We start from the raw sequence: 24031 nt of genomic DNA on the forward strand, positions 1-24031 counted from the left end.
CAAAGAAGCAAAGGCAAATTAATAAGGAAAGGGCAGTCTTTTCAACAAATGGTGCTGGAACAACTGGACACCCACATGCGAAACAAGGAATCTACGTACAGACCTTATACCTCTTACAAAAACTAACTCAAAGTGGATCAAAGACCTAAATGTACACGGAAAACTAAAAAACTCCTAAAGTGAGAGGAGAAAATCTAGATGGCCTTGGCTTAGGTGACATTTTTTTAGATACAATGCAGGTAGGAGCCATGAAAGAAAGAATTGAAAATTTGAACTGTATTTAAATTTTAATTGAAAAACTTCTGCTCTGTGAAAGATACTGTCAAGATATTGAGGAGGCAAACTGATCTTTTTTTTCTTTGATTGGGAATTTTCTACTGACCTATTTTCCATTTCACTGACCCTGACTCCTGCGGCATTCAGACTGCTGTTAAGCACACCCCATTGGTTCTTACATCTGATTATTGTGGTTTTTATAATTAAAATGTCCATATGATTTTTAATAGATTCCAGTTCTATACTGAAAAAAATTCTCCGTCTTTTCCCATATTTTCTTTAAACCTGAGTCATAGTTATTTCAAGTTCTGTCAACTCTAGTATCTATCTGTTTCTATAAACTTTTTCCTCTTTTTTTTTTTTTTGAAACATCAATGCAAGAGGAAAACATTGATCAGTTACCTCTTGCATGTGCCCCGAATGGGGATGAAACTGGCAACTGAACTGGCAATCCTTCCCTCTGCAGGATGACGCCCAACCAACGGAGCCACATTGGTCAGGGCTCTATTAACTTTTCTTTTAGTGTTCAGTCATTTGAATTTGATTTTCAGCATGCCTCATCATTTTATATTGTATCCTAGACATTGTTAGTAAAAAAAAAAATTGGAGGTTGTAGAAAATGTTATCTAACACCAAAATTCAAATAGACAGAAACCCGGCAGACTGTGAAGTCTTGTTTTTAAGCTTTGTTAGATCTCTTCTATTTCAGTATTGTCCTTACTCTGAGGGTATGGCCTCTTTGGGGTTCTGAACTGAAAGTTCTGGGTATCTCTCTGCCTTAGGGAGACTTGAAGTCCAACTTGTGTTGGATGCTGAAGTCTCATTAGCCTAAAACTGATGTTAAAATTTTTTATTGATTGGAGAGAGAGAGAAACATCAATTTGTAGTTCTACCTATTTATGCATTCATTGATTGATCCTTGTATATGCCCTTACTGGGATGGAACTGGCAACGTTGGCATATCAGGATCCTGCTCTAACCAATTGCACTGTCTGGCCAGGATCAAATGGCTGGGTTTTTTGTTTTGTTTTGTTTTGCTTATTTGTTTGTTTCTGGTGTGCTTTTGCATGCTGGGTTTAAGAATTGACAACTACAATATCTTGAGGCAGGCAAATGCCTAGATTACTGAGCTACTTCTCTGCCATTCTCTTTTCTTTGGGAGTTCTCTCTCAAGTCCCAGCCACTTTGATATCTCTGAATTTTGAACTTTGATTCTTTAGCCCAGCAATATTGCCATCTTTTATTTGGCCTTTATTTTCTAGCACCTGGTTGGGAAATTTCCCTCAGGAAAAAAATCTCAGGGTAAATATGGTGTCTCACCTCATGTGCTCTTCTTCTTTCAAATGTCATAGATTCAAGTCCTACCTGCTAACTCTTCAATACCTTCAAAGAGTTATTTTTGTATTTTATATACGTAGACATGTAATGTTTATGTAATGCATAATCTATTTATAAATACTTACAAATATGTAAAAATGATATAGTCTATTCTATCTCACTCCCCGTCCAGGGGAAGCGTTAGTCTGATAACATGTTCCTCCATCTTGGCTGGAGCTGGAAGTCTCAGCACTTCCTAGCTTTGGGCAAGTAACTGCACGAAACTATTTATCTGCCTCAAATAAGATGGCAGATTCCCTTTAAATTAAGGAACCCCATTCCTATTCTTTTTAATTCGTGTATAAGATAAAATCCACAACTCTTCTGTGGGCTAAAGCAAAGTCTGAGTCCGCCAGAACAGCAGCTAAGTGATAGGATCAGAAGCCTGGCTGTAGAAGTTAAGATGGTAAGGAAATCAAGGAGTGTAGACATCAAATGAATACAATGTATTTAAACAAACTAGTGATGAAGGGATGAGAGTACGATGATGGATTGTGGGGAAAGGACTCTGTTTGGGGGATAAGACTTGAACTTGTTTATTTGCTGGGGATGGATCTAAAGGAGAAGAGGGAGGCTAGAGATAAAAAGGTAAGAAAAGTTAATGAAGAATTTCTTAGTAGAGATGAGAGTGGTAGGGTGAATTGCCCGAGTAAGAGACATTGGGGGACAGGGGACAGGAAAGGGAGGTGAAGACATAGATTAATTTAGAAGATTTAAGAGAAAGAATGATGAGATCACTGATGGCTTCGTTTTTCTGGAGGCAGTTGGAATCATGATGGGAAGAACCCCGTAAAGACACAGTAAAGGAATAGGATTAAAGAAAAGGAGAAGGGGAATGAGTGACGGAGACAAGTCTCTAAGACTCCCAGGTTGGGCGCTTGGGGTGGATGGTAGTGCTGAGATTCTGTTTTTGTTTTTGTTTGTTTTTAAAGACAGGACTGAAAGCGGACTTGGGAGGAAAATGAGTTGAGGATGACTTCAGCTTCCTTCACACTGAGTCCGTCAACAACAGTGATTATTGCCTACGGACCCTGGGGTCCATGTATCTATGATACTGCCTTGCAGGTCCATGGGGCGTAGAAGAGCCGGCCAGCTTTCTGCTGTGTTGAAGACTCGCTACCTTCTGTTCTTAGAGGACATTGTGGGAATACAAGAAAAGCGTTTTAAGAACAAACATTTAGTAGGTCTATTTGATCTATGAACTTTTTTTTTAAGACCATGAGAACATTCCCTTGATTTGATAGTGGATACCAAGCTATATATATTTTACTGTGAGCTCTTCATGAAAAAGGGCCATCAGAAAGTCTCAACTGAAAGGACAATTGAGTTTGTTTAGAGGAAAGGTGTTTGTGGTAATGGGAACACTGAAAGGAAAAGGAGATTTTCAAAGAGGGAGAAAGGACGCTAGCCACCAACCTGGCAAAGTAGTGATTCTGTGGAGAGTCTAATAATATAAGAGGATGACTGGCTTGGCGGGAAGAGCATGACAAAAATCAGGAGAGAGAGTGAGAAAAGGAGACAATTTCTGAGGTTGTAAATTAAGGAAGGTGACAGCGGAGCTTATAGGAAGGGAGAAAATAGAGGTCTGGGAATGAAGACATCTCCGGGTTGAGGCACTGGGTGGGGAGCGAACGGGGATATGGTAGAGGGTGAAGAGGCAGCGGCGGGTGTTTGTGGGAGACGGACAGAGCGGTCTGGGCGGAGCAGGTGGCAGAGGCGGCCGCGGAGGAGGCCTGGTCCTCCCAGGTCTCCGCACTACGGTGGCAACCGGAGTGGATGCCGGTCCACACCAGAGAACGCGCGCAGGCAGTGCGGGGAGGCCAAGCAGGGGCCGTGACTAGGACTGGGGCGGCCAGGCCCGGGAAACCCATGAAGCGCACGGACAGCGGGTCCTGCTGCTGCCGCGCGTCCGGCTGGGCGCACCACGCGCCTTACTGGTTCGGGGACGTGGCTCGAGCCCCACAGTCCTCGTGGCAGCCTGCGGGCCGGGAAAGAAGGCATCTGGAGCCGGCCGGGAGCTGGGCAGCGGCGGCCGAGGAGGAAGAGACGGCCGCGGCGGCTGAACCCTGGATGAGGTGAGAGCATCGCCGGACCTCGTCCGGAGGCTGCAGACGGCCGTGCGGCTGGGCGCCGGCCCGGAAAACCCACCGTTCAGGGGCTGGAGCCTGCGGCGCCGGGGTGAGGGTGGGGGTGGGAGTTGATGAGGTTAGGGGAGGGGGCGGGAGGGGAAGAGATAACGGGGAGTTGCCTAGGTGTGGCGCTGGATTCTGCTGGACTAAAGCTTGGGAAACCCGGTCTGTGACCCAAGATGTTTGCTTCATGTGTTGACACCCACTTTGTCGGTGGAGACGAGGTTAAAGGCCATGCCCGTTGGGTCAGGGAGCGATGAGCGCATGACTCAGAAGGCAACACCAGGGTGGAAGCAATGGGGATAGCAAAATGAAGGATCACGGAGTGTGCGTGGGTGTACATTTGAAAGGGTACGCACTGCCTTCTCTTACGCGCCCCCCTTTAAAAAATATTCTCTTAGCTGCAGACGGCACAGTGGGGGTTGGCGATGGTTCTTTCTTCCCGGGCTACCTACCTTCCGCCTGCAGAGCTGGGGCTCTGCCCGTGGCTGGCTGAGGCCGTGCGGGAGGAGCGCCACCTAAACCCAGCCCCTTCTGCGGCTCCGGCGGGGCAGACGAGACGAATTAGGCCCACATTATCTTCATGTAGCAGCAGCAGGATGAAAACCTGTTATATACATGTTTTTTTTTTTTTAAGGAAGAGAGAGATGGTGCTGCCGCTTTTTTTTTTTTTTAAATAAGCATTTCCTTGTCATAGCATCTTTAGCTTATTCTTTTTGGAGGGCTAGGTCTCTGCAAAGCAACAGTGGTTTCAGTCTCTAAGTGGGATCTGAAAAAACTAATTCATTTCTCTAAGGCTTCAGTGTCCTATGCACAAAGTCAGCGTTAGGGTCTTCTGAGTATTAATTACAGAAGTAAATAGTAATGGACCTGTATCCTGTGTTCAGGACTATGCTTTACTTGTGAACTAGGAATCTGTTTATTCACAGACACTTACTGTGTTTATTCATCACACTGTCCACTGTTTGAGAAAATTGAGTCAGATACTCAGTTAACACTGCTTAAAAGAATCACGCTTATTTTTTTCCTCCTTGGGGACTTTATTTTAATTTAATTTTTATTGTACTTTTCCCATTACCATTTAGTCCCTTTATACCCCTCTCCATCCAGCAATCACCACACTGTCGTCCATGTCGGTGAGTCCTTTTTCCTTTTTGCTCAATCCTTCCGCCGTCAACCTCACCCGCCCCAGCTGTCATCTGCTCTCCATCTATGATTCAGTCCCCATTTTCCTTGTTAGTTCAGTTTGTTCATTAGATTTCACGTATGAGTGAAATCATAGGGTATTTGTCTTTTCTCTGACTGGCTTATTTATTTCACTTAAATAAATAAGGTCCATCCGTACTGTCGCAAAGGGTAAGATTTTCTTCTTTTTTATAGCCAAGTAAAGGAATCACACTTCTATTAAGAAGCCCATCGTAAATTACTGCTTTTAGGAAGGAATGAAGCAGTAAGTATTCATTATTTGACTTTTTATAAGAATTTTAGCCCAGCCGGGCGTGATGGCACGCGCCTGTAGTCCCAGCTACTCGGGAGGCTGAGGCTGGAGGATCGCTTGAGCCCAGGAGTTCTGGGCTGTAGTGCGCCATGCCAATCGGGTGTCCGCACTAAGTTCGGCATCAATATGGTGACCTCCCGGGTGCGGGGGGGCCACCAGGTTGCCTAAGGAGGGGTGAACCGGCCCAGGTCGGAAACGGAGCACGTCAAGAATTTTAGCCCAAACAAAAGTGTTATTTTAAAATGTGTACCTATGGGGTATTGCATATTTTTCACAGACTACTTGGAATTTTTTAAATGTCTAAAACAAGAAAAAAATTAGTTTGATTTTTATTTATAATTTAAGGTCTTCTTGAGTATTTTATGTACATTGGGATAAATTCTTCTACTCAAAAGAAGTGAAATTTGCCCTGGCTGGTGTAGCTCAGTGGATTGAGTGCGGGCCTGTGAACCACACGATGGCGGTTTGATTCCCAGTCAGGGCACATGCCTGGGTTGCAGGCCAGTTCCCAGCAGGGGGCTCAGGAGAGGCAACCAAAAGTACATTGAGGTTTCTCTCCCTCTCTCCTTCCCTTCCTCTCTAAAAAAGATAAATAAATAAAATATATTAAAAAATAAAATAAAAAATAAAAATTATTCAGTAAAACATTAAAAAAAGAAGTGAAATTTTAAATACATCATGATTCTTTGTCATAAATGTGTGATTTTTTTACTGTCATTAAACACAAAGTTTGTAGGGTTAGAAATTCAGTTCTCTAAATTGTGACTTAATTGTTAAAATAGATAGCACACTTTCATTATTTCCTTAATAGTTATTCCTCTCTCAGATCTCTATGTTCAGCTCAGCTGATGTAATGCTGACCCTGAAATGCTTTTAAACATTTCAGGAATTCTCAAACATAATTCTCAAATGTCAGTGACTTCACCAAGCCTGATGCTACTCTGACCCTCATTTAAAAAGCGGTTCTCCAGGAATGTGCAGCATACTTTTAAAGAACAAACTGACAGTAACCAGAGGGGAGGTGGGAGGGGGAAATGGGTGGGGGAGGCGGGAGAGGGGGAAGAGGGGGAAGGATTTTCAAGAATGTTTACAAAGGACACATGGACAAAACCAAGGGCGGGGGTAGGATCAGGGGCGGGAGGTGGGAATGGTGGGGGTGGGGCGGGGGTAGTGGTGGGAAGAAACTGGAGACAACTGTACTTGAACAACAATAAAATTAAATCTATCTTAGCTATGGTATTAGAGTTTTATGAATGTTAGAGGCTTGTATTTGGGAAGGGGTGTTTTGGATATCCAATTTTTTAATATTTTGGTCAGTGAAAAAATGTAACAAAGCACATCATCCGTATTTGACTTAATTCAATGTTATTCATTTAGCAGTGATGGTGGAGGCCAGTGCAAATCTGGATGCAAAGCTACCCTCAGGTATATGTATAGTTATAAACTATGTTCCTCTAACTATAGTATGAAGTAAGTGCTATAATAGAAGGATGAACTGAAATAAAATAGAAATAAAAAGATCTCTATAGGGGAAGCTGACTGTCCCAAGAGACCATGCAAATGGCATTATCTTGGAAATTATGTCAGAATCTGGTCTTTAGCTTGTTGAGCCTGTTCCTCAGACTGATATTAAATCCACAAGACTAGTATCTGAATCTGGAACAGCCAATTATTAATGTATTATGAGGACTCTAACATCTTAGGGAGCTAGAACCTCTTTTGTTACTGCAGTGAGGCTTCTTGGCATACTTGCTGCGTTTAGAAGCCAAATTATAACTGAAAGGTTGTCTGTGAAACTTGAAGTAAAACAAGGAGAACTGAGCATTTAAAAAAATTCAGTAGATTCAGAGTGTCAGGAGATATAAATGAGTTCTTTCTTCCTCGGATGGTGAGTGTCATCAGCGATCAACTTCTCTTCTCATGTACCTTCTTTTCTATCTCTGACGAGCTAATATGTTCAACCAGGTGGTAGGAATCCTTGTGTGTACTTCAAGTGTCCGGACATTTCTGAACTAGTTTGTCTTCATTGCAAAGTTTAAATTCCAAATGTCAAGCTTACTTCCCTTAGGTAAAAATCACGATGCGGGTAGAGAAGTGGAACTGGGGCACCTGTATAATCCCTACTGTTGGATAGGAGAAAGGTCTCAAGGTCAGGGGCATTCTTGCTAAATTTTAAAATGTAACCAAGTATTTTGCAGACCAACTAGTTGTAAACAGGATAAGTTTGACAGGAACCCAACCTGATAAGTGTAGCCAACTACAAAGAAGAAATCAGCATGTAACTGACCAAACAGTGTGTATAAGCAATGGATAAGCCTCAACTTCTTAACTTCCTGGAGTCAGAGCTTTGGAAAGGAATCCTGTCTTCTTTACTTGCTGCCTGTAAATAAAACTGCCATGCAACGATGCCTTATTTGTGAATAGAGCACCCCAAATAGTGAGGTCTTAATAATCCTATTCTTTAGTTGCTGAGTAGTAGTTCATTACATCACTATGTCACAATTTGTTTATTCATTTACCAGCTGTTGGTGTTCCCCATTTTTTGGTCTATTACAGATAAAGCTGCTGTGAGCAATCATGTGCAAGTCTTTGTGTGTGCCACGTGCTTTCATTTCTCTTGGTAAATTTCTAAATGTGCAATAGCGGGCATATGTTTAACTTCTTAAGAAATTGCCAAACTCTTTGTCAAAGGGATCGTATCTTTTTCATTCTTTCTAGTGATGTATGAAGGTTCCCCTTTCTCCACATCCTTGCCAACATTTGTCACTGTTTTTATTGTTACAGTCATTCTAGTGGGTGTGAGATGATATCTTATGGTTTTCGTTTTAATTCCCCTACTGACCACTGATGTTAAACATCATTTCATGTGCTTAAATGCTGTCTGTATATTTCAGCGAAGTGTCTGTTAAATTCTTTTGCCCATTTTTTATTGAGTTGTTTCATTTTTGATTGTTAAGTTTAGGAATTCTTTATATATTCTAAATACAAGTTTTTGTTACATATGTACTTTGCAAATATTTTCTCTCAATCTATAGCATTTCTGTTCATTGTAGTAGCAGTGTCTTTCAAACACCAGAAGTTTTGAAATTTTGCTGAAGTAAATACAAACTATCACATTTTTCTTCTATGGATTTTGCTTTTAGTGTAATGTTTAAGAAACCATTTTTTAACCCAATGTCACAGAAATATTCTCTTCATGTTTCCTTCTAGAAGTTTTACAGTTTTACACTTTGGTCTATGATCCATTTTGTGTTAACTTTGGTATAAAGTGCAAGTATTGATAAAGATTCTTTTTTTTGCACGTACTCAGTTGTTCCAACATTGTCGAGAAATCTATCTTTTCTCTGTATAATTGTCTTGATGCTGTTACTGAAATCAACTGACCATATATAGCTAGTCTATCTGAATTTCCTATTCTGTTCCATTAATCTATTTGTCTAGTACAAAATTGAATTGAATTAGTGATAGCAAACACGTTGTGTTGTTTACGAGTTTAGGAGAGAGGCTTTCAGATATTACCTATAGGTTTTCCAAAGTTCCCTTCTATTCATGATTTTCTGAGAGGTTTTATTAGAAATGGATGGGTAATTTTACAAGTGGAGGATAGAAACTAATATTCCTCCTCAACATAGATGGATAATTCTTAACAAAATTTTAGCAGAGCTAATCCAACAATATAGAAAGGATAGGTTAATGTGACTAGGTGAGATTTATCCCAGAAACTCAGCATTGATTTTAACATTCTTAAATCAATCTGTGTAATTAACCATATTAACAGAATAAAAAAGATATAGGAATCTCAAGAGATATAAACATCCACTCTTTTTATTTTTTATTTATTTTTTCTTTTTTTATAGGTAAATCTTTTTTTTAAGATTTTATTTATTTGTTTTTAGAGAGGGAAAGGGAAAGAGGAAGAGAGGGTGAGAAACATCAATGTGTGGTTGCCTCTCACATGCCCCCTACTGGGGACCTGGCCAGCAACCAAGGCATGTGCCCTGACTGGGAATCGAACCAGTGATTCTTTGGTTTGCAGGCTGGCACTCAATCCACTGAGCCACAGCAGCCAGGGCTAAATTTCATTTTTCAATTAAAGTTCACATTTGATATTATTTAATATTAGTTTTTGGTGTACAGCCTATTGGTTAGATGAGCATATACTTTAGAAAGTCGTCCCCTCTTGATATTCCAAGTACCCACCTGGTACCACACATAGTTATTATAGTATTACTGACTGTATTCTCTATACTGTATTTGAAATCTTAGCTACAGCAATCAGACAAGAAGAAATAAAATACATACAAATTGAAGAAGAAGAAATAAAACTGTCATTACTTGCAGTGACATGATACTGTATATAGAGAACCCTAAAGATTCTATAAAAAAACTGCTATACCTGATAAATGAATTCAGTAAAATAGCAGGATACAAAATTAATATTCAGAAATCAATTGCCTTTTTGTATACCAAAAATGAACTATCAGAAAGGGAAACTAAGAAAGCAATCCCATTTATAATTTCATCAAAAATACCTAGAAATAAATTTAACCATGGAGGTAAAAGATCTGTACTTGGCAAATTATAATACATGAACAAAAACAATGAAGAAGATACAAATAAATTAAAGCATATACATCATTAAAATATCCATGATAACCAAAGCAACGTAATTTCAACATAATTTCAATAAATTCAACGTAATTTCTATGAAAGTACGATCAATATTTGCTTTATATATTTAGTGCTCCTACTTGGTTGCATAAATGTTTGTAAAGGTTATAAACCTCTTGTTAAATATATCATTATGTAATGTCCTTCTTTGTATCTTGTTATATAGACTTTGTTTCAAAGTCTATTTTGTCATATAAGAATTGCCACCCAGTATTTTTTCTTTTTAATTTCCATGTGCTTGAAATATCTTTTTCTATGCCTTTACTTTCAGTCTGTGTGTCTTTCACTCTGAATTGGATCTGTTGTAGAACTATATATATATAGTTCTTGTTTTCTTATCCATTCAACTATCCTATGTCTTTTGATTGGTGCATTTAATCCATTTACATTTAAAGCGATTATTGATAGGTATGTAGTTATTGCCATTTTATTATTCATATTAATGTTCTTATTCCCCCCTTTTTAAAGATGCCCCTTTAATATTTCTTGTAATACTGGATTAGTGGTGATGATCTCCTTTAGCTTTTACTTGTCTGGGAAGCTCTTTATCTCTTCTTCAATATTAAATTGTAGCTTTTTGGGATATAGTAAACTAGGTAGTAGTTCCTGACTTTTCATCTCTTTGAATATTTTGTGCCAGTCCTTTCTGGCCTGAAAATTTTCTACTAAGAAATCAGTTGACAGTCTTAGGGGAGCTCCCTTGTAGGTAACTGCCTCTCCTTTGCTGCTTTTAAAATTCTGTCTTTATCCTTAACCTTTGCATTTTAATTATGATGTGTCTTGGTACAGGCCTCGTTGGTTTCATCTTGTTGGTACTCCCTGCACCTCCTGGACTTGTATTTCCATTTCCTTTGCCAGGTTAGGGAAGTTTTCAGTCGTTATTCCTTCAGATAGGTTCTCAATCCCTTGCTCTGCCTCTCTTTTCCTTCTGGTATCCCTATGTGAATGTTGTTATGGTTGAGAGTGTCCAAAAGTTCTCTGAAACTATCCTCATTTTTTTCTTCCCTCCCCCGCTCCCTTTCTGCTGTTCTGATTGGGTGCTTTCCGTTATCTTGTCTTCCAAATTGCTGATTTGATCTTCTGCTGTATCTAATCTGTTGTTGATTCCTTTTAGTGTATTCTTCATTTCAGTTATTATATTCTTCATTTCTGACTGGTTCTTTTTTATGGTTTCTGTGTCCTTTTTTAATGCTTACTATCTCTTCATTGAAGTTCTCACTAAGTTCCTTGAGCTTCTTTATAATCAGGTGTTTTGAACTCTGTATCTGGTAGATTGCCTGCCTCCATTTCATTCAGCTCTTTCTCTGAAGATTTCTCCCATTCTTTCATTTGGGACCTGTTTCTTTGTCTCCTCATTTTGGCAGCCTCCCTGGGTTTGTTTGTATGTATTAGATCTGCTACGTCTCCCAGTCTTGGCATGGTGGCCTTGTGCAATAGGTTTCCTGTGGGGCTCAGTGGCGCAGTCTCCCTCATCACCTGAGCCGGCTGCTCCAGGATTGTCCCTTGTGTGCGTTGTGTGTGCCCTCCTCTTGTAGTTGAGCTTTGATTGATGTTGGCATGTAAGTGGGTGCAATTGCCCTAAGGCTGCCTGGCTGTGAGGACTGGCCACAACCATAGCCTAAGAGCTGCTGTGTGGAGAATGACACCATTGAGCGAGATTTTTGGCAGTGGGGTCTGGTGCCAAGACCACCCTTGGGTTGTGCAGCTACTGGCGTTCTGTTGTGGTTGGAAGGCAGCCACCCAAGTCTGTTGGTTCTGGAGCCTCTTGGGAAGGATTTCAGTGTAAGTCAGTATCAGAAGCTGCCTGTACTGACCTGTTGGAGCTACAAAGTGAAGTGATTCACAGTTGTAACTGTCTGTGCTGGACCTGGATTTATGTGGTAAAGGCCATGCTGCAAACAGAGTTTGGCTGCCACCAGTACTGGGCCTGGGGCAGGTCAGCAAAAGGCACAAGGCACGCCAAGACCTGCCACTGGCTCCTGTAACACTTAGCCACTGAAAGACCCTCAGGCACCTCAGGGGTAGTACGTGAGTTGGGTAGGGCAGGGTCTCAGGGAGTCATGGGGGGAAGTGGTGGGGAGTGGTGTTCACCAAGTTAATGCAGCTAGTGCTGAGCATGAGGCTACTCAGCAAAAATCTCAGGTTACACTGACGTCAGCCACCACCTACTTGTAGCCCTCAGGGCTCACCATGCTAATGCAGATTCAGATTTGGCCATGTGGGCGCAGGGCTTAACCCAGGAAAATGGTGACTGTCCCTCTAGTCCTTGCCCTGAGGCCTCACAACTCAGTTTCTCCTTGTGTGTTTCTGGCTCCCCCTAGCTGGATTGGAACTCATGGAGAGTTGTTAAGGAAAGACTGCTACGCAGGCCTAGGATGGCTGACCACACTGAAGAAGCCTGGGGCAGTACGGGTGTGGGGTGCGGCAGTGTCTCGAGAGTCAGAAGGGTGGAGCCAGTGCAGTTCACTAGGCTCATGCAGATTCAGATTGGGCTGTGTTGGGGATGGCTCAACATGGGAAAGATGTCACCCACCTGCACTGCATTGGAAGAGACCTCAACACAGGACAATGGCAGCCATCCCTCCAGTCACTGTCCTGAAGCCACACAACTCAGTTTCTCCCAGTATGTCTCTGGTGCCTCCTCAGCCACTGTCCCTCCAGTGAAGCCCAGAGTGAGTGCCTGTGGGTGAGAGTCTGTGTGTGGGCCCTTTAAGAGGACATCTGGGTTTCCGGCAGTCTTCCGTTTCACCCAGATAGACAGAATCCCCTCTGAGTTTCACAGCCCGGTGTTTTGTGGGCTCCTTTTCCCTGCACTAGTGCTCTGGGCTGGGGAGCCGGGCGTGGGATGAGACCAGGGTGGGTATGGGGCGAGCCTGTTTCGCATCCTTGCTCTTTGTACCAGTCTGGATGTGGCTTCTCCTTTACGTCCTTAGTTGTAGGACTTCTGTTCAGATAGTCTTCAGATGGTTCTCCAGGTTGATTGTTCCAAAATTCTGTTGTCATTTTATGTGATCACAGGCAGAGGTGAGCATAGCATGCACTTCCCCTGCCATCCTGACCGGAACACACATTTGAATGCTTTACATTTTCTTCCTTTCAATGACCTCAGATTGGCTTTTCCTTAAAAAACAAACAAACAAAAAAAACAGATAAAATCAATAAGATTTTGATCGCGCTTTGACGAAAATGGTCTTGTCTCCAAATTAGTATATCAAGTGTGAAATGTCATTCGTTTTAAAATAATCAGCTGCGTTACTAAAATCTGACTTTGTAGGGATTTGCCCTCAATTTATTGCACAAAATGCCTGCAGGTCAACACAGAGAAATAAATGACCTATTTAAAATAAGAAGAAGTGTGCCTGGACATGACCAAGAATCTATCAAAAAACCCCAGCAGATAGCTCAATATTTAGGTTAATGAAAATAGGTGAATTGCACATTTCAAAGGAGAATCTGGGACACTCTTCAAATAACAAAGACTTAAAGCAAGCTGGGCTCAGTGCCCAGAATGACAGGCCCCTGTGTGCAGAGAATGGGGGGCTTTTGTTCACTATACGTGTGCTGTATCTGTACCCACACTTAACCATGCAACCTTAGCTCAGAGGAAGTGGACCAAATAAAGAGATGCTAACATGCATGAGTGACCTTACTGTACAAAGAGAAATAAAACTACATTTTAGCATTCTTCTAGTTTCCATAATATTCCAGTCTTTAACATCTCATTGCCTCATTGCTACCTAAACCTTGACTTTGGAATCTTCAACTGAATACTGCAACTAAAATGTACAGCTTTACTGTCCTCTCAGCAAGAAAGTTTTTAATAAATTTTACATATTTTCTAAAAGAAAAATGTTTTGGTAGTAATTAAAAGCAAATTTTGGAGAGTGCTTAGGCAGGAAGTTCTACAGAGTGGTCTTACAAAGGTGCTACTTCTCCCTCCCTAGATTTCCCATTGTGCTGTCTTAAATAAATGTTTTAAATTATTTGTCCTTCTTTACTATTAAGAGAATACTAGCTTTTTTTCTGAATGCTAGACCTGGGTCTCTAACTTGGCAACATGACCTTGAATTGTAGGAAGGTTCAAGAGTCTCTGTATCTGTTACCTATCACTGCATAGCAAATTACCCCAAATCTTGGTGGCTGATTAGATCATAAGGTGACCAGATATTTAGCTAAACATAATTTCTGGGTGAGTCTGTGAGGGTGTTTCCAGATGAAATTTGCACCTGAAATCAGTAGACTGAGTAAAGCAGGTTGCCCTCCCCAGGGTGGTGGGCACCATCCAATCCACTGGGGGCCTAAATAGAACAAAAAGATGGAGGAAGGGAAATTTTGCTCTCTCTGCCTGACGGCTTGAGCTGGAATATTCGTCTTTTGACCTTGGACTGGGACTTACACCGTGAGCCCTCTGATCACAACTCCACCATCAGCATTCCTGGGGTTCCAGTTTCCACACAGCACAATGTAGGCTTTCTCAACCTCCAGGATTGCACGAGTCAATACCTTATAATAAAGAATCTCTTTCCAACGTGAAGGGTGTGATTACCAGGGATCACTGGGGGCCATCTTAAAGATTGCCTATCTCAATTCACATCCATTACCTCAGCTCTTGGAAACTAGATGAACAACAGGATTTTTTCTGTCCCTTTCTCCCTTCTGGAATGAGGCTAGAACAAGTCAAGCACAAAAATCAGGGTTGTAAGCAGAGCTGAGGCTGAAGACTGTGCCAAGCTATGTATGTCATGTTAGAGATTTTCGTCTGCATCTTCAGAACAATAGCTCTGGAAGACGCTGCCGGCAGTCACTAGCTTTGGCTATCGCTTGGATGACTTCAAGGTGGAAGAGGTGAACTTCTGGACAGTGTAACCTGTTTGCAGTGTAACAGGTACCCTGGTTGGGAAGCTCTGCCTTCGATGGCCTGTTGGAAGACCACCTTGTACAGGGGAGGGTAAGAGTAGGTTTACAGTTGTGAGCACATGAAACTGAGTGTATTCTTATGTCATTATTTATTTCCATATGAACAACTGCAATCTCCTTTTACCCTATCCTGTATATTTAGTTTACAGACATGGCCCCTAAGCCACTATTAATTTACTGAAGATTGCCCAAGAAAAGGGCAATCTAGTTGGTGTACCCATTGTCTTTCACATGCACTACAGTGTAACAATACTTGCCACCAAGTTCAAGTGCTTCTAATATGAATTAGCTGAGCTGCACTCAGGCTGGTCAGGGCTGGATAGAGCCAGAAACTGGGGCTATATATGCAGTTAAAGTAACTATTAATATTAATGATAGTAATTATTGATTTTAAGTTAGTAGTTTTCACAGCTATTTTTTATTAGTGCGTTATTTCACTTGTGAAGTAATAATTAAAATGTTATGCTTCGAAGGATTAACAGAATTTCAACATATAAAGCATATTAGGAGGTTTACATTTCAAATACAGGTTAAGTATCCTTAAAACTACTTAACTATATTTGAAATGAAAGCTTCAAAGGATACTTAACCTGTATTTGAGAGTAATGTTTAGGTGTAAAAAGTCTAAATGCCATACTTTGTTTGTACTTACAGGTATGTTATGCCGATTAGATATTATAATATCACGAGAACAAGTTTAGAGATGTAAAAAACAATACGAAGTCAGCTACAGTAGTGCCCCTTTCGTTATCCTTGAGGGACACAGTCCAGGACCCCAGTGGATGCCTGAAACCACAGATAGTACCCTAAGTTAATACTATATTTGTCCTAGGCATACACACAGTTTCACTTGAAGGAAGCACTTACAGCTTCTTTGGCATGTCTGAGTTGCCAGTACCACTGTTCCAGCCCTTGGGGACATGATTACGTAAAAGAGGGTGCCTTGAACACAAGCATTGGGTGACCACGTGCGGTCAGTCTAATCACTAAGGTGGTATCGTGACTGGCTGGTGTGTGGGGTGTGTACTTATGCGGTGTGGAGACACTGGATGAAGGGATGATTGATGTCCTGAGCGGGATGGAGTGTGACAGCCTGAGATTTGATCATAATACTCATAATGGCATACAATTTAAAGCTTATGAATTGTTTACTTTTGGAATTTTCCCTTTAATTTTTTCAGCCTGCAGGTAACTGAAACCATGGAAAGAGTAACTGCAGGGAAGGGGAGGGACCTACTACTTACTGGGTTTTGCAAAGCCAGAACCAGACGGCAGTCCTTGGCTCAATGGCCATGGTAACTTTGGTGCATCTCTAAATTTTATACCCTTATTTTGCTCAGAACTAGAAGATTTGACACAGGGACTAGTTTTTCTCAATCATCAGCTTCAGATTTTCAGTGGCTGCAGTGTTTTTTTCTTTTTCATGCTTTTGTGAAACTTTAAGAGACTTTCCTATATCTTACCGCCCTGCTCTCAGCTGGCCCTCAGCTGGCCCTTCCTTCCCCACCCTCTCAGGGCAGCTCCCACTCGGTCTCTCCTGGTCTCACCAACAGAAATTGATGTTAAGGCAGGCCAGAGCAGGACCCAACCCCTAAAACTAAAACTGTCAGAAACTGAGCTAAGGAACTACGGTCCAGGTTTCAGTTGGACTGGGCCCTGAGTTTTACTTCCATAAAAGAAAATTGGAGGTAGAGTCTGGCCCTTTGAATGGACTGTCAAGGACCTGGCAAACGGTTCAGCTCCCTGAGCAGTTCAGAGCTGTGACTCCAGTGTGCCGCCCAGAGGATAGGCTGAAAAAAAAATAGCACAAGGACCCAAAACTAGCAAGGCAGCCTGGCTCTATGGGTCAGATGTAGGTAGAGAGGCAGAAGGCAGGCCTCGGGTTCCTCACCACTAGGAACCAGGCAACCGTCTGAAGGAAAATGCGAATACCTGTTGCCTACAGATGACCTGATGGGTAATATAAATTGTGAAGCAGGTCAGACATAAGACCTTAGCCAGGTAGTGTTGGTGGCTGTGATTCCCAGGAGCATTTATGTCCTGTCTAAGAGCCAAACAGTTTACATGATGAGGCCTCTGTAGGATAGGTTCTGCCAGCAGAGGGTGTCTGTAGGCGATTTTCACTGTCACAAGACCAGGTTTGGTATTCGTGGATGGGCACTTCGTGCCAAAGGAGAGGTTTCGATTTGACCTCGAATTAAGTGGACTCTGCCTAAAGCATGTAGCATGACTACTTTGATTTCCAGAGCCAACTGCAGTCCGTGTGACCAGAAGACTAAAGGTGAGGCAGATTTGCTTTTTGAGTTATGTGGGCACGTACTGCAAACTGAGAGTTGAAATAAAAGGGACAGGGTCTTGAAAATCACATTTGAGTTACATCAGCAGCAGCTCATGAGTTAACCTATTCTTATTTCCCCTCTCCCACCATATCCCCTTCCCACCTGTCTCCCCAATGCCCTGTAACTCACAGAACTTGCCCCTGAGCTTTGAAACTACCTGGAAAGGAAGTTGGAAGAGCTTTGGTTTGCAGTCACTTTTGCCTTGTGGCATCTTAAAGGTGCCACCCAATGTCTGGCAGTTCACAATGTACAGAGATGCTGCCGACAAGGGCAGCGGAACACAGCATTAGAAGGTACCAGTGGAGATGCATCCGAAGGTTTGGCTGTTATCATCCACCTGGGGTGATCGACCAGGGCCCTGACCACAATGAAGCAAGTAAGGCATCCACTCCTAGAGTCATGTAAAATGTAGGGGCAGACCCTGTTTTTATTGAAAATTTTGGTATTTTCTTCATTGTGAATTTTTGCATTGATTTTTAAATGATTTTATTCATTTATTTGTAGAGAGAAGGGAAGGGAATGAGAAGGAGAAGTTGAGAAATGTTGATGTGCATAAGACACATCAGTCAGTTGCCTCTCACCCACCTCCACTTGGGGACCTGGCTTACAATCCAGGCATGTGCCCTGGCTGGGAATCGAATCAGAGACCTTTTGGTTTGCAGGCTGGCACTCAGTCCACCAAGCCACACCAGCCAGGGTGCATTAATTTTTTAATTAAACTATTGCATTAAAATATCATTCACCTTGACTTCTTAGTTTTTGGCATCCCTTAAATTTTGCACCACAAGGAAACGCTTCTCTCGCCTCACCCTAGGTCCAGCCCCAAACACCTTCACAGTTGAACCAAAATCTCAAACAAGTTGAACAGTCCATCAGCACCAGGATCTTCTGGCCTCGTTTTTTTCCCTCTCTCTCTCTCTCCTGAGAACCTACCAGAGACAATAAACACAGAATGCAATCATTCTTATAGAGGATGCAATGATTGTTTTCTGTATATCACATCCTCTGAGTCGGCTAGTATTTTTGTACCTGTTGTTGTATCACAGACCTAGCCTAAAAATGGGATACTTTCATCTAATTTAAATATCTTAGCTGAAAGGAATCGTAGTGGTTAACGTTGGATGCATTTGTTGTTTTACTGAACTGATACCATCTGGAATGCGATTCACTCATAGTCACTGTACTTACTTGAACTTTGCAAAGATGAAAGACTGTTAAGGTCTCCCCATTTTTGTGTGAGATTGCCAGATGTTTGATACTGAACTCCATAGCTCAAGATTTTGCCCTCTTTTATGCTGAGATGAAAATTAAAATAAAAGTGGATACCCTGATGTGGGATTTTTCCCGTTACATTTTTTTCTCTGTTGTGTGAGTGTTGTTGAGACTGTATTTCAGTATTTCTGAACCCTTGCCAGCTGAAAGAAAGGACAAACAAGCTGTTCTAAACTGCTAAGGAATTGACTTCTAATACTTCTTAGTGTGGAAGAGAAGATTTGTCTTTGTTTTATATTTCACCTTTTTTTAAATTTCACCTAGGAGTTATTTTGATGAGCCCTCTTAGATATGCAGGTTTGAGCCAAGTGTCTACCAGGGAAAGCTCCAGATATTTATTAAATAATTCAGTGCAAACATTTCAGATTCTACTTAATAGTGACAAAAGTTGGCATAGAAGAGGTGGTACATAATCACAGTAATTTAATCATTTTAATTATTCTTAGGAGATACACACTGAAATATGTAGGGGTGAGGAATCTGCATCTTACTTTCAAATGGGTCATCAATAATTTTGGGGGGAGGGAGAACAAACGTGACAAAATGTGAACAATTGGTGAATCAAGTGAGGGATTTACAAGACTTCACTGTACTATTTTTGCAAATTTGCCATATGTTTAATTTTTTAATTTCTAAAAAACTGATTTGTTATATGAATGAAGCTTTTACATATAAACATATATGTGTGCATGCATGTATGTGTATCTCTATTTAGATATAGACATAGATATAGATATAGACATAGATATAAATATATCCTTAAGGTCCAGTCTATAGAGGGCACGGACACCTGGGGATCTCAGTGTCTGCCAGAATTTTAAATCCAGAGAAACCCATCTTGACTGATCTGGGGACTGGCTAGTACGTGGCAGGATGTGAGAAACAAAGGTGGGAGCCAGAGCTGTATGTATGGCTGCCTTATCCTTAGCAATCAATATGTTTCCTAATTCAGAATCCAGTCTGAGCCCTAAACCAGGATCATGCACTGCAGTTAGTCATCACCCCTGAGGGTGTTTTGTGTGGCCTAGATTGCCTGAGACATGCTCCTTGGCCTCGGACAGGAACTGCTTGTCCCCTCATGGAAAATGACTCAGGTTTTAGCGATGGTGCCATTGTCCTGAATGCCTGGAAAGCTGTTTGTCAATTTATTCCAGTATTTCTGATTTCAGAAATTTATTTACTAACCTTCTCGTCAATTCCTTCAATGTTTAAGGCCCAATATCCTTGTTCAAAGCAGTGAGAATTATCGAGGAATTTCACACAAGTCTGTCTTCACTGCTCTAACCCTCTTCCTAGAAATTTACATACTACATTTCTTGCATGACTCCCCCTCCTCCCACGTCAGATGCACATAAGTAGTGGGTGTTGAAAGAATGAGGGGGATTGTCTGAGTAAATTACCACCAGCTGTCTCCAGGCTCGGTCATAATGTCTTTCCTAGAGGTTTTTGTTACAGCTGACAGGGCTAGCTAGTGAAGGAGATGGGTCTGAATAAGACACACACACACACACACACACAGTCCTTAAGACTACGGGAGAAGGTGGGAGATAGAGACGGAATGCAAGATGATGGATATACCCACTTTTTTGCCCCTGAAACTCCAGTCAGGTAGTGAGGGAACCAGTTCATTCAGCTTCCTTGCCAGTGCCTTGGTCTCAGATGATAAATCAGAGAGCTGAGAGATGGCAAGCCCGGGTCACTGGCCTAGCCCTAGAGAGCGGTTTGGAACAAAACTGACGTTAAAACTCGCGTCTTCTATACAGGGTTGGAATCCTGCCTGGTATTCAAACATTAATAANAACTAGTGAAGGAGACGGGTCTGAATAAGACACACACACACACACACACACACACACACACACACACACGGAGTCCTTAAGACTGCGGGAGAAGGTGGGAGATAGAGACGGAATGCAAGATGATGGATATACCCACTTTTTTGCCCCTGAAACTCCAGCCAGGTAGTGAGGGAACCAGTTCATTCAGCTTCCTTGCCAGTGCCTTGGTCTCAGATGATAAATCAGAGAGCTGAGAGATGGCAAGCCCGGGTCACTGGCCTAGCCCTAGAGAGCGGTTTGGAACAAAACTGACGTTAAAACTCGCGTCTTCTATACAGGGTTGGAATCCTGCCTGGTATTCAAACATTAATAAAAAATAACTATGATTTATCGAATGCTAAAATTGTGCTAGGCAACAAATTAAACACATCATGCGTTATTTGTGTTCTCACAACCCCCCTATTAGGTAGTTATTATTATTAACTTTATTTTTAAATGAGGAAGCGAAAATACAGAGTTTATATAACCTGTCAAAATAAGAGGGCTGGAAATTGACAAAGTTGGGGGAGGGGGGCTCAACTTAAGTCACTTACTCCAGAGCAGGAAATGTAATGCCTGTCTCTGTCAGCAACGACACAGTGCGGCTCTTCTGGAAGAACCGGGCCCTACACAATCGCTCAGAGGAGGCTGGGAACACCTCTCCTTCTAACAGTGAAAATTCAGATTGTCTAATAAAACACGACCTTTTGCAGTGCTAATATGAGATAAAGTTTGTATTCCTAGCACCAGGCAGGGCCCTTACTCAGATGCTACCTTCTTATGATACCTTCTCTAGTCAGGCTTCATTGACCGGCTCCTCCTCCAGGCTCCTCTCTGCACCTTTGCTGTAGCATTTACACAATCTGATTTGTATTACGGTTGGATGACTGACTGTCTGACTTTCCACGCTAGACTTTAAATACGTAGCACAATGCTTAGGATATGTGTTGTGTTTGAACGAATGTGGAATTGAATGAACTTAAGGTAACCAAGTTGCCTCTGAGTTTGATTAGCTTGGGGGAACAAATTAAGTCCCATTAGCATCAGCTGCCTCTGAACTCTCAGCTGCCTCTGAACTCTAATCTGCTGTTGATTCCTTTTACCATATTCTTTATTTCAGTCATTGTATTCTTCACTTCTGAGTGTTTTCTCATGTTCTATGAGTGTTTCTATGTTCTTTTTTATGCTTACTATCTTTGTTTTGAATTTCTCATTGAGTTCATCTGTTCTTCCTGTTAGTTCCTTATAACCAGTATTTTGAACTCTATATTTGTCCCCATTTCATTTAGTTCTTTAGCTGGAGATTTCTCATATTTTTTCATTTGGAACATATTTCTTTGTCTCATTCTAGCTGCCTCTCTGTGTTTATTTTGGTGTATTAATTAGATCTGCTATAGCTCCAGTGTTGGCAGTGTGGCCTTACTTATGCAGTAGGCATTCTGTGGGGCCCAGGGGCAGAGTCTCCTGAGCACCTGAGCCAGGCGCTCCAGGAGTGTCTCTCATGTGGGTTGTGAATGCTCCCCTGTTGTAGTAGAGCCTTGAGTGGGATTGACCCCCAGGTTGACTGTCTGTGAGGACTGGCTACAATCATAGTGTATGGGCTGCTGTGTAGGGGCTGACACCATCAAGTGGGATTTTTCCCAGTGGGGTCTGGAGCTTGCTGAAACTACCCTTTGGGTGTGGCACTAGTGGAGCTAATCAAGTTGTGCTCTGTTGTATACAGAAGCCAGCCACCAGTTATGTTGGTTCTGGGGCCTGTTGGGAGGGACTCCATTGCAGGTCAATGTCAGACACTGCCTGTGCCTGGCCTGGGACTTCTGTTAGGGGCTACAGAGTAATCTGAGGTTGGTTGCTGCCTGTGTTGGGCCTGTGCTGGGCCTGGATGCACACAGGAGGGGCACGCTGTGAATTGAGGCTGGCTTCCACCGGTACTAGGACTTGTGCAGGCCAGCAAAACTTTCAAGTACCCCAAGACCTACCACCACCTCACTGGCTGCTTGTGAGACTCAGCTGCTGAAAGATCCTTGGGTGGTACACAAGTTGGATGATATAAGGTCTCAGGGAATCACCAGAGGCAAATGGTATTCACCAGGTTAATATAGGTTTATATCTAGTGCCAGCACTGGGCCTGAGGCTACTCAGCAGATGTCTCAGGGGACACCAAGGCCAGCGGCATTTGCCTGCGGCCTGCGAACCTTTGCAGTAGGGTGAGGTCTTAGGGAGTTGTTAGGCTGGGGTTAGTGGAGTTCACCAGGCTGGCCCTCCCTCCAGCCCTCGTCTTGGTGCCATACAACTCAGTTTCTCCCTTTATGTCTCTCATACCCCTGAGCTTGATGGAATCCCTCAAGAGTTTTTAGGAAAGACTGCAATGTGGGCCCAGGCAGGTTGCTCCTGAAAGAGCTTTGGGCCATGTGCGAGCTGGGTCCGGCAGAGTCTCAGGGAGTCATCAGGGCGGAGCTCGTGGAGTCCATAGTACAGCAGATTCAGATCTGGCGTTCTAGAGTGGGGGCCTCCGCACAGGAAAGATGGTACCCCTGGGCCTGTAGGAGGAGGGCTCAACACAGGCACGATGGCAGCTGTTCCTTCTGCTCTTGCCCTGAAGCCACACAGTTCGGTTTCTCCTGTATGTTTCAGGCAACTTACAAGTCTGACAGGAATCCCTGGAGAGGTTTTTAAGAAAAGCTTCAGAGCAGGTCCAGGCTGGTTGGTGCTAAGAGAGCTTTGGGCCATGGGCTGGGTGAGTAAGGCGGGATCTTAGGGAGTCATCAGGGTGGAGTTAGTGGAGCTCACCAAGCTAATGCGGCTTCTGATTTGCCTGTGTGGGGGGAGGGCTCTCAACACAGGAAAGATGGCACCATCCCTCCGACCCTCACTTCCAAGCTGCACAACTCAGTTTCTCCCTGTCCACCTCCGGCATCCCCTGAGCTGCCTTCTCTCTGCCAGAGCCCAAGGTCAGTGCCTGTGTGTGCAAGTTGGTGTGCTGGCCCTTTAAGAGGGCCCCTGTGGTTTCAGCAACCTTCCATCCCACCCCTATGGATGGAATCCTGCTGATTTTCACAGCCAGATGTTATACGGGCTCCTCTTCCCAGCACTGGTGCTCTGGGCTGGGAAGCTGGGCATGGGACTGAGACTCCTTGTTCCTCAGTGGGAGGGGGGGTTTGGGAGGAGCAATCTCTGCAGCTGAGTTATTTCTCTGGACTCTCAACTACACTGGGAATGGGGCCAGCTCCTTTTGTGTCTCTGCCTCTCCTACCAGTCTTGGCATGGCTTCTTCTTTATATGCTTAATTATAACATTTATGATCAGCTAGTCTTCAGATGGTTATCCAGGTTGACTGTCGTATAATTTAGGTGTAATTTTGACATAGTCATGGGAGCAGATGAGTGCAGCGTCCTCCTACTCCGCCATCTTGACCGGGAACCTCCACATTCTCTGATGACAGGGAGGAACAAATCTGTGTCAGCGGAGCAGCGCAGGTCAAACCTGTGTTGTTCAAGGGTAAACTGTAGTTCTTGTTTTGAAAGCTTTTGGTATCTGGAGAGGCTGGGGATAAGAAGTGGTTTCATTTTCGAATCTAGTGCTGACTCTTTATATTTCTTCTAAATTTTGCTTCAGAACTGAATGTTTCCTTCTATTTAGCCCCTCTATTTTACACATTCCAATGGTAATGGTTTTGCGAAATTTCTGCCAGTACATAACACAGATCATTTTTTTCAGCTCCCAGTAGCATTTTCT

At 42.7% G+C, this 24031-nt stretch overlaps 1 protein-coding gene across 7 annotated transcripts in view; it reads left to right on the forward strand.

The window, feature by feature from the left end:
* The first annotated feature begins 3414 nt into the window (after positions 1 to 3414).
* The window catches only part of PDE4DIP (phosphodiesterase 4D interacting protein), a 203720-nt gene continuing 183103 nt past the window's right edge, over positions 3415 to 24031 (forward strand). For all 7 annotated transcript variants that reach the window (XM_037038745.1, XM_037038765.1, XM_037038746.1 and 4 more), the window contains exon 1: positions 3415 to 3728. In XM_037038745.1, the coding sequence (XP_036894640.1) occupies positions 3430 to 3728 (299 nt within the window). In that variant the 5' untranslated portion in view covers positions 3415 to 3429. The remainder of the gene's footprint in view (positions 3729 to 24031) is intronic.

The sequence above is a fragment of the Sturnira hondurensis genome, unplaced genomic scaffold (genome assembly GCF_014824575.4).
Source record: "Sturnira hondurensis isolate 20B ecotype Veracruz unplaced genomic scaffold, ASM1482457v3 Scaffold0024822, whole genome shotgun sequence".
NCBI classification, from domain to species: domain Eukaryota; kingdom Metazoa; phylum Chordata; class Mammalia; order Chiroptera; family Phyllostomidae; genus Sturnira; species Sturnira hondurensis.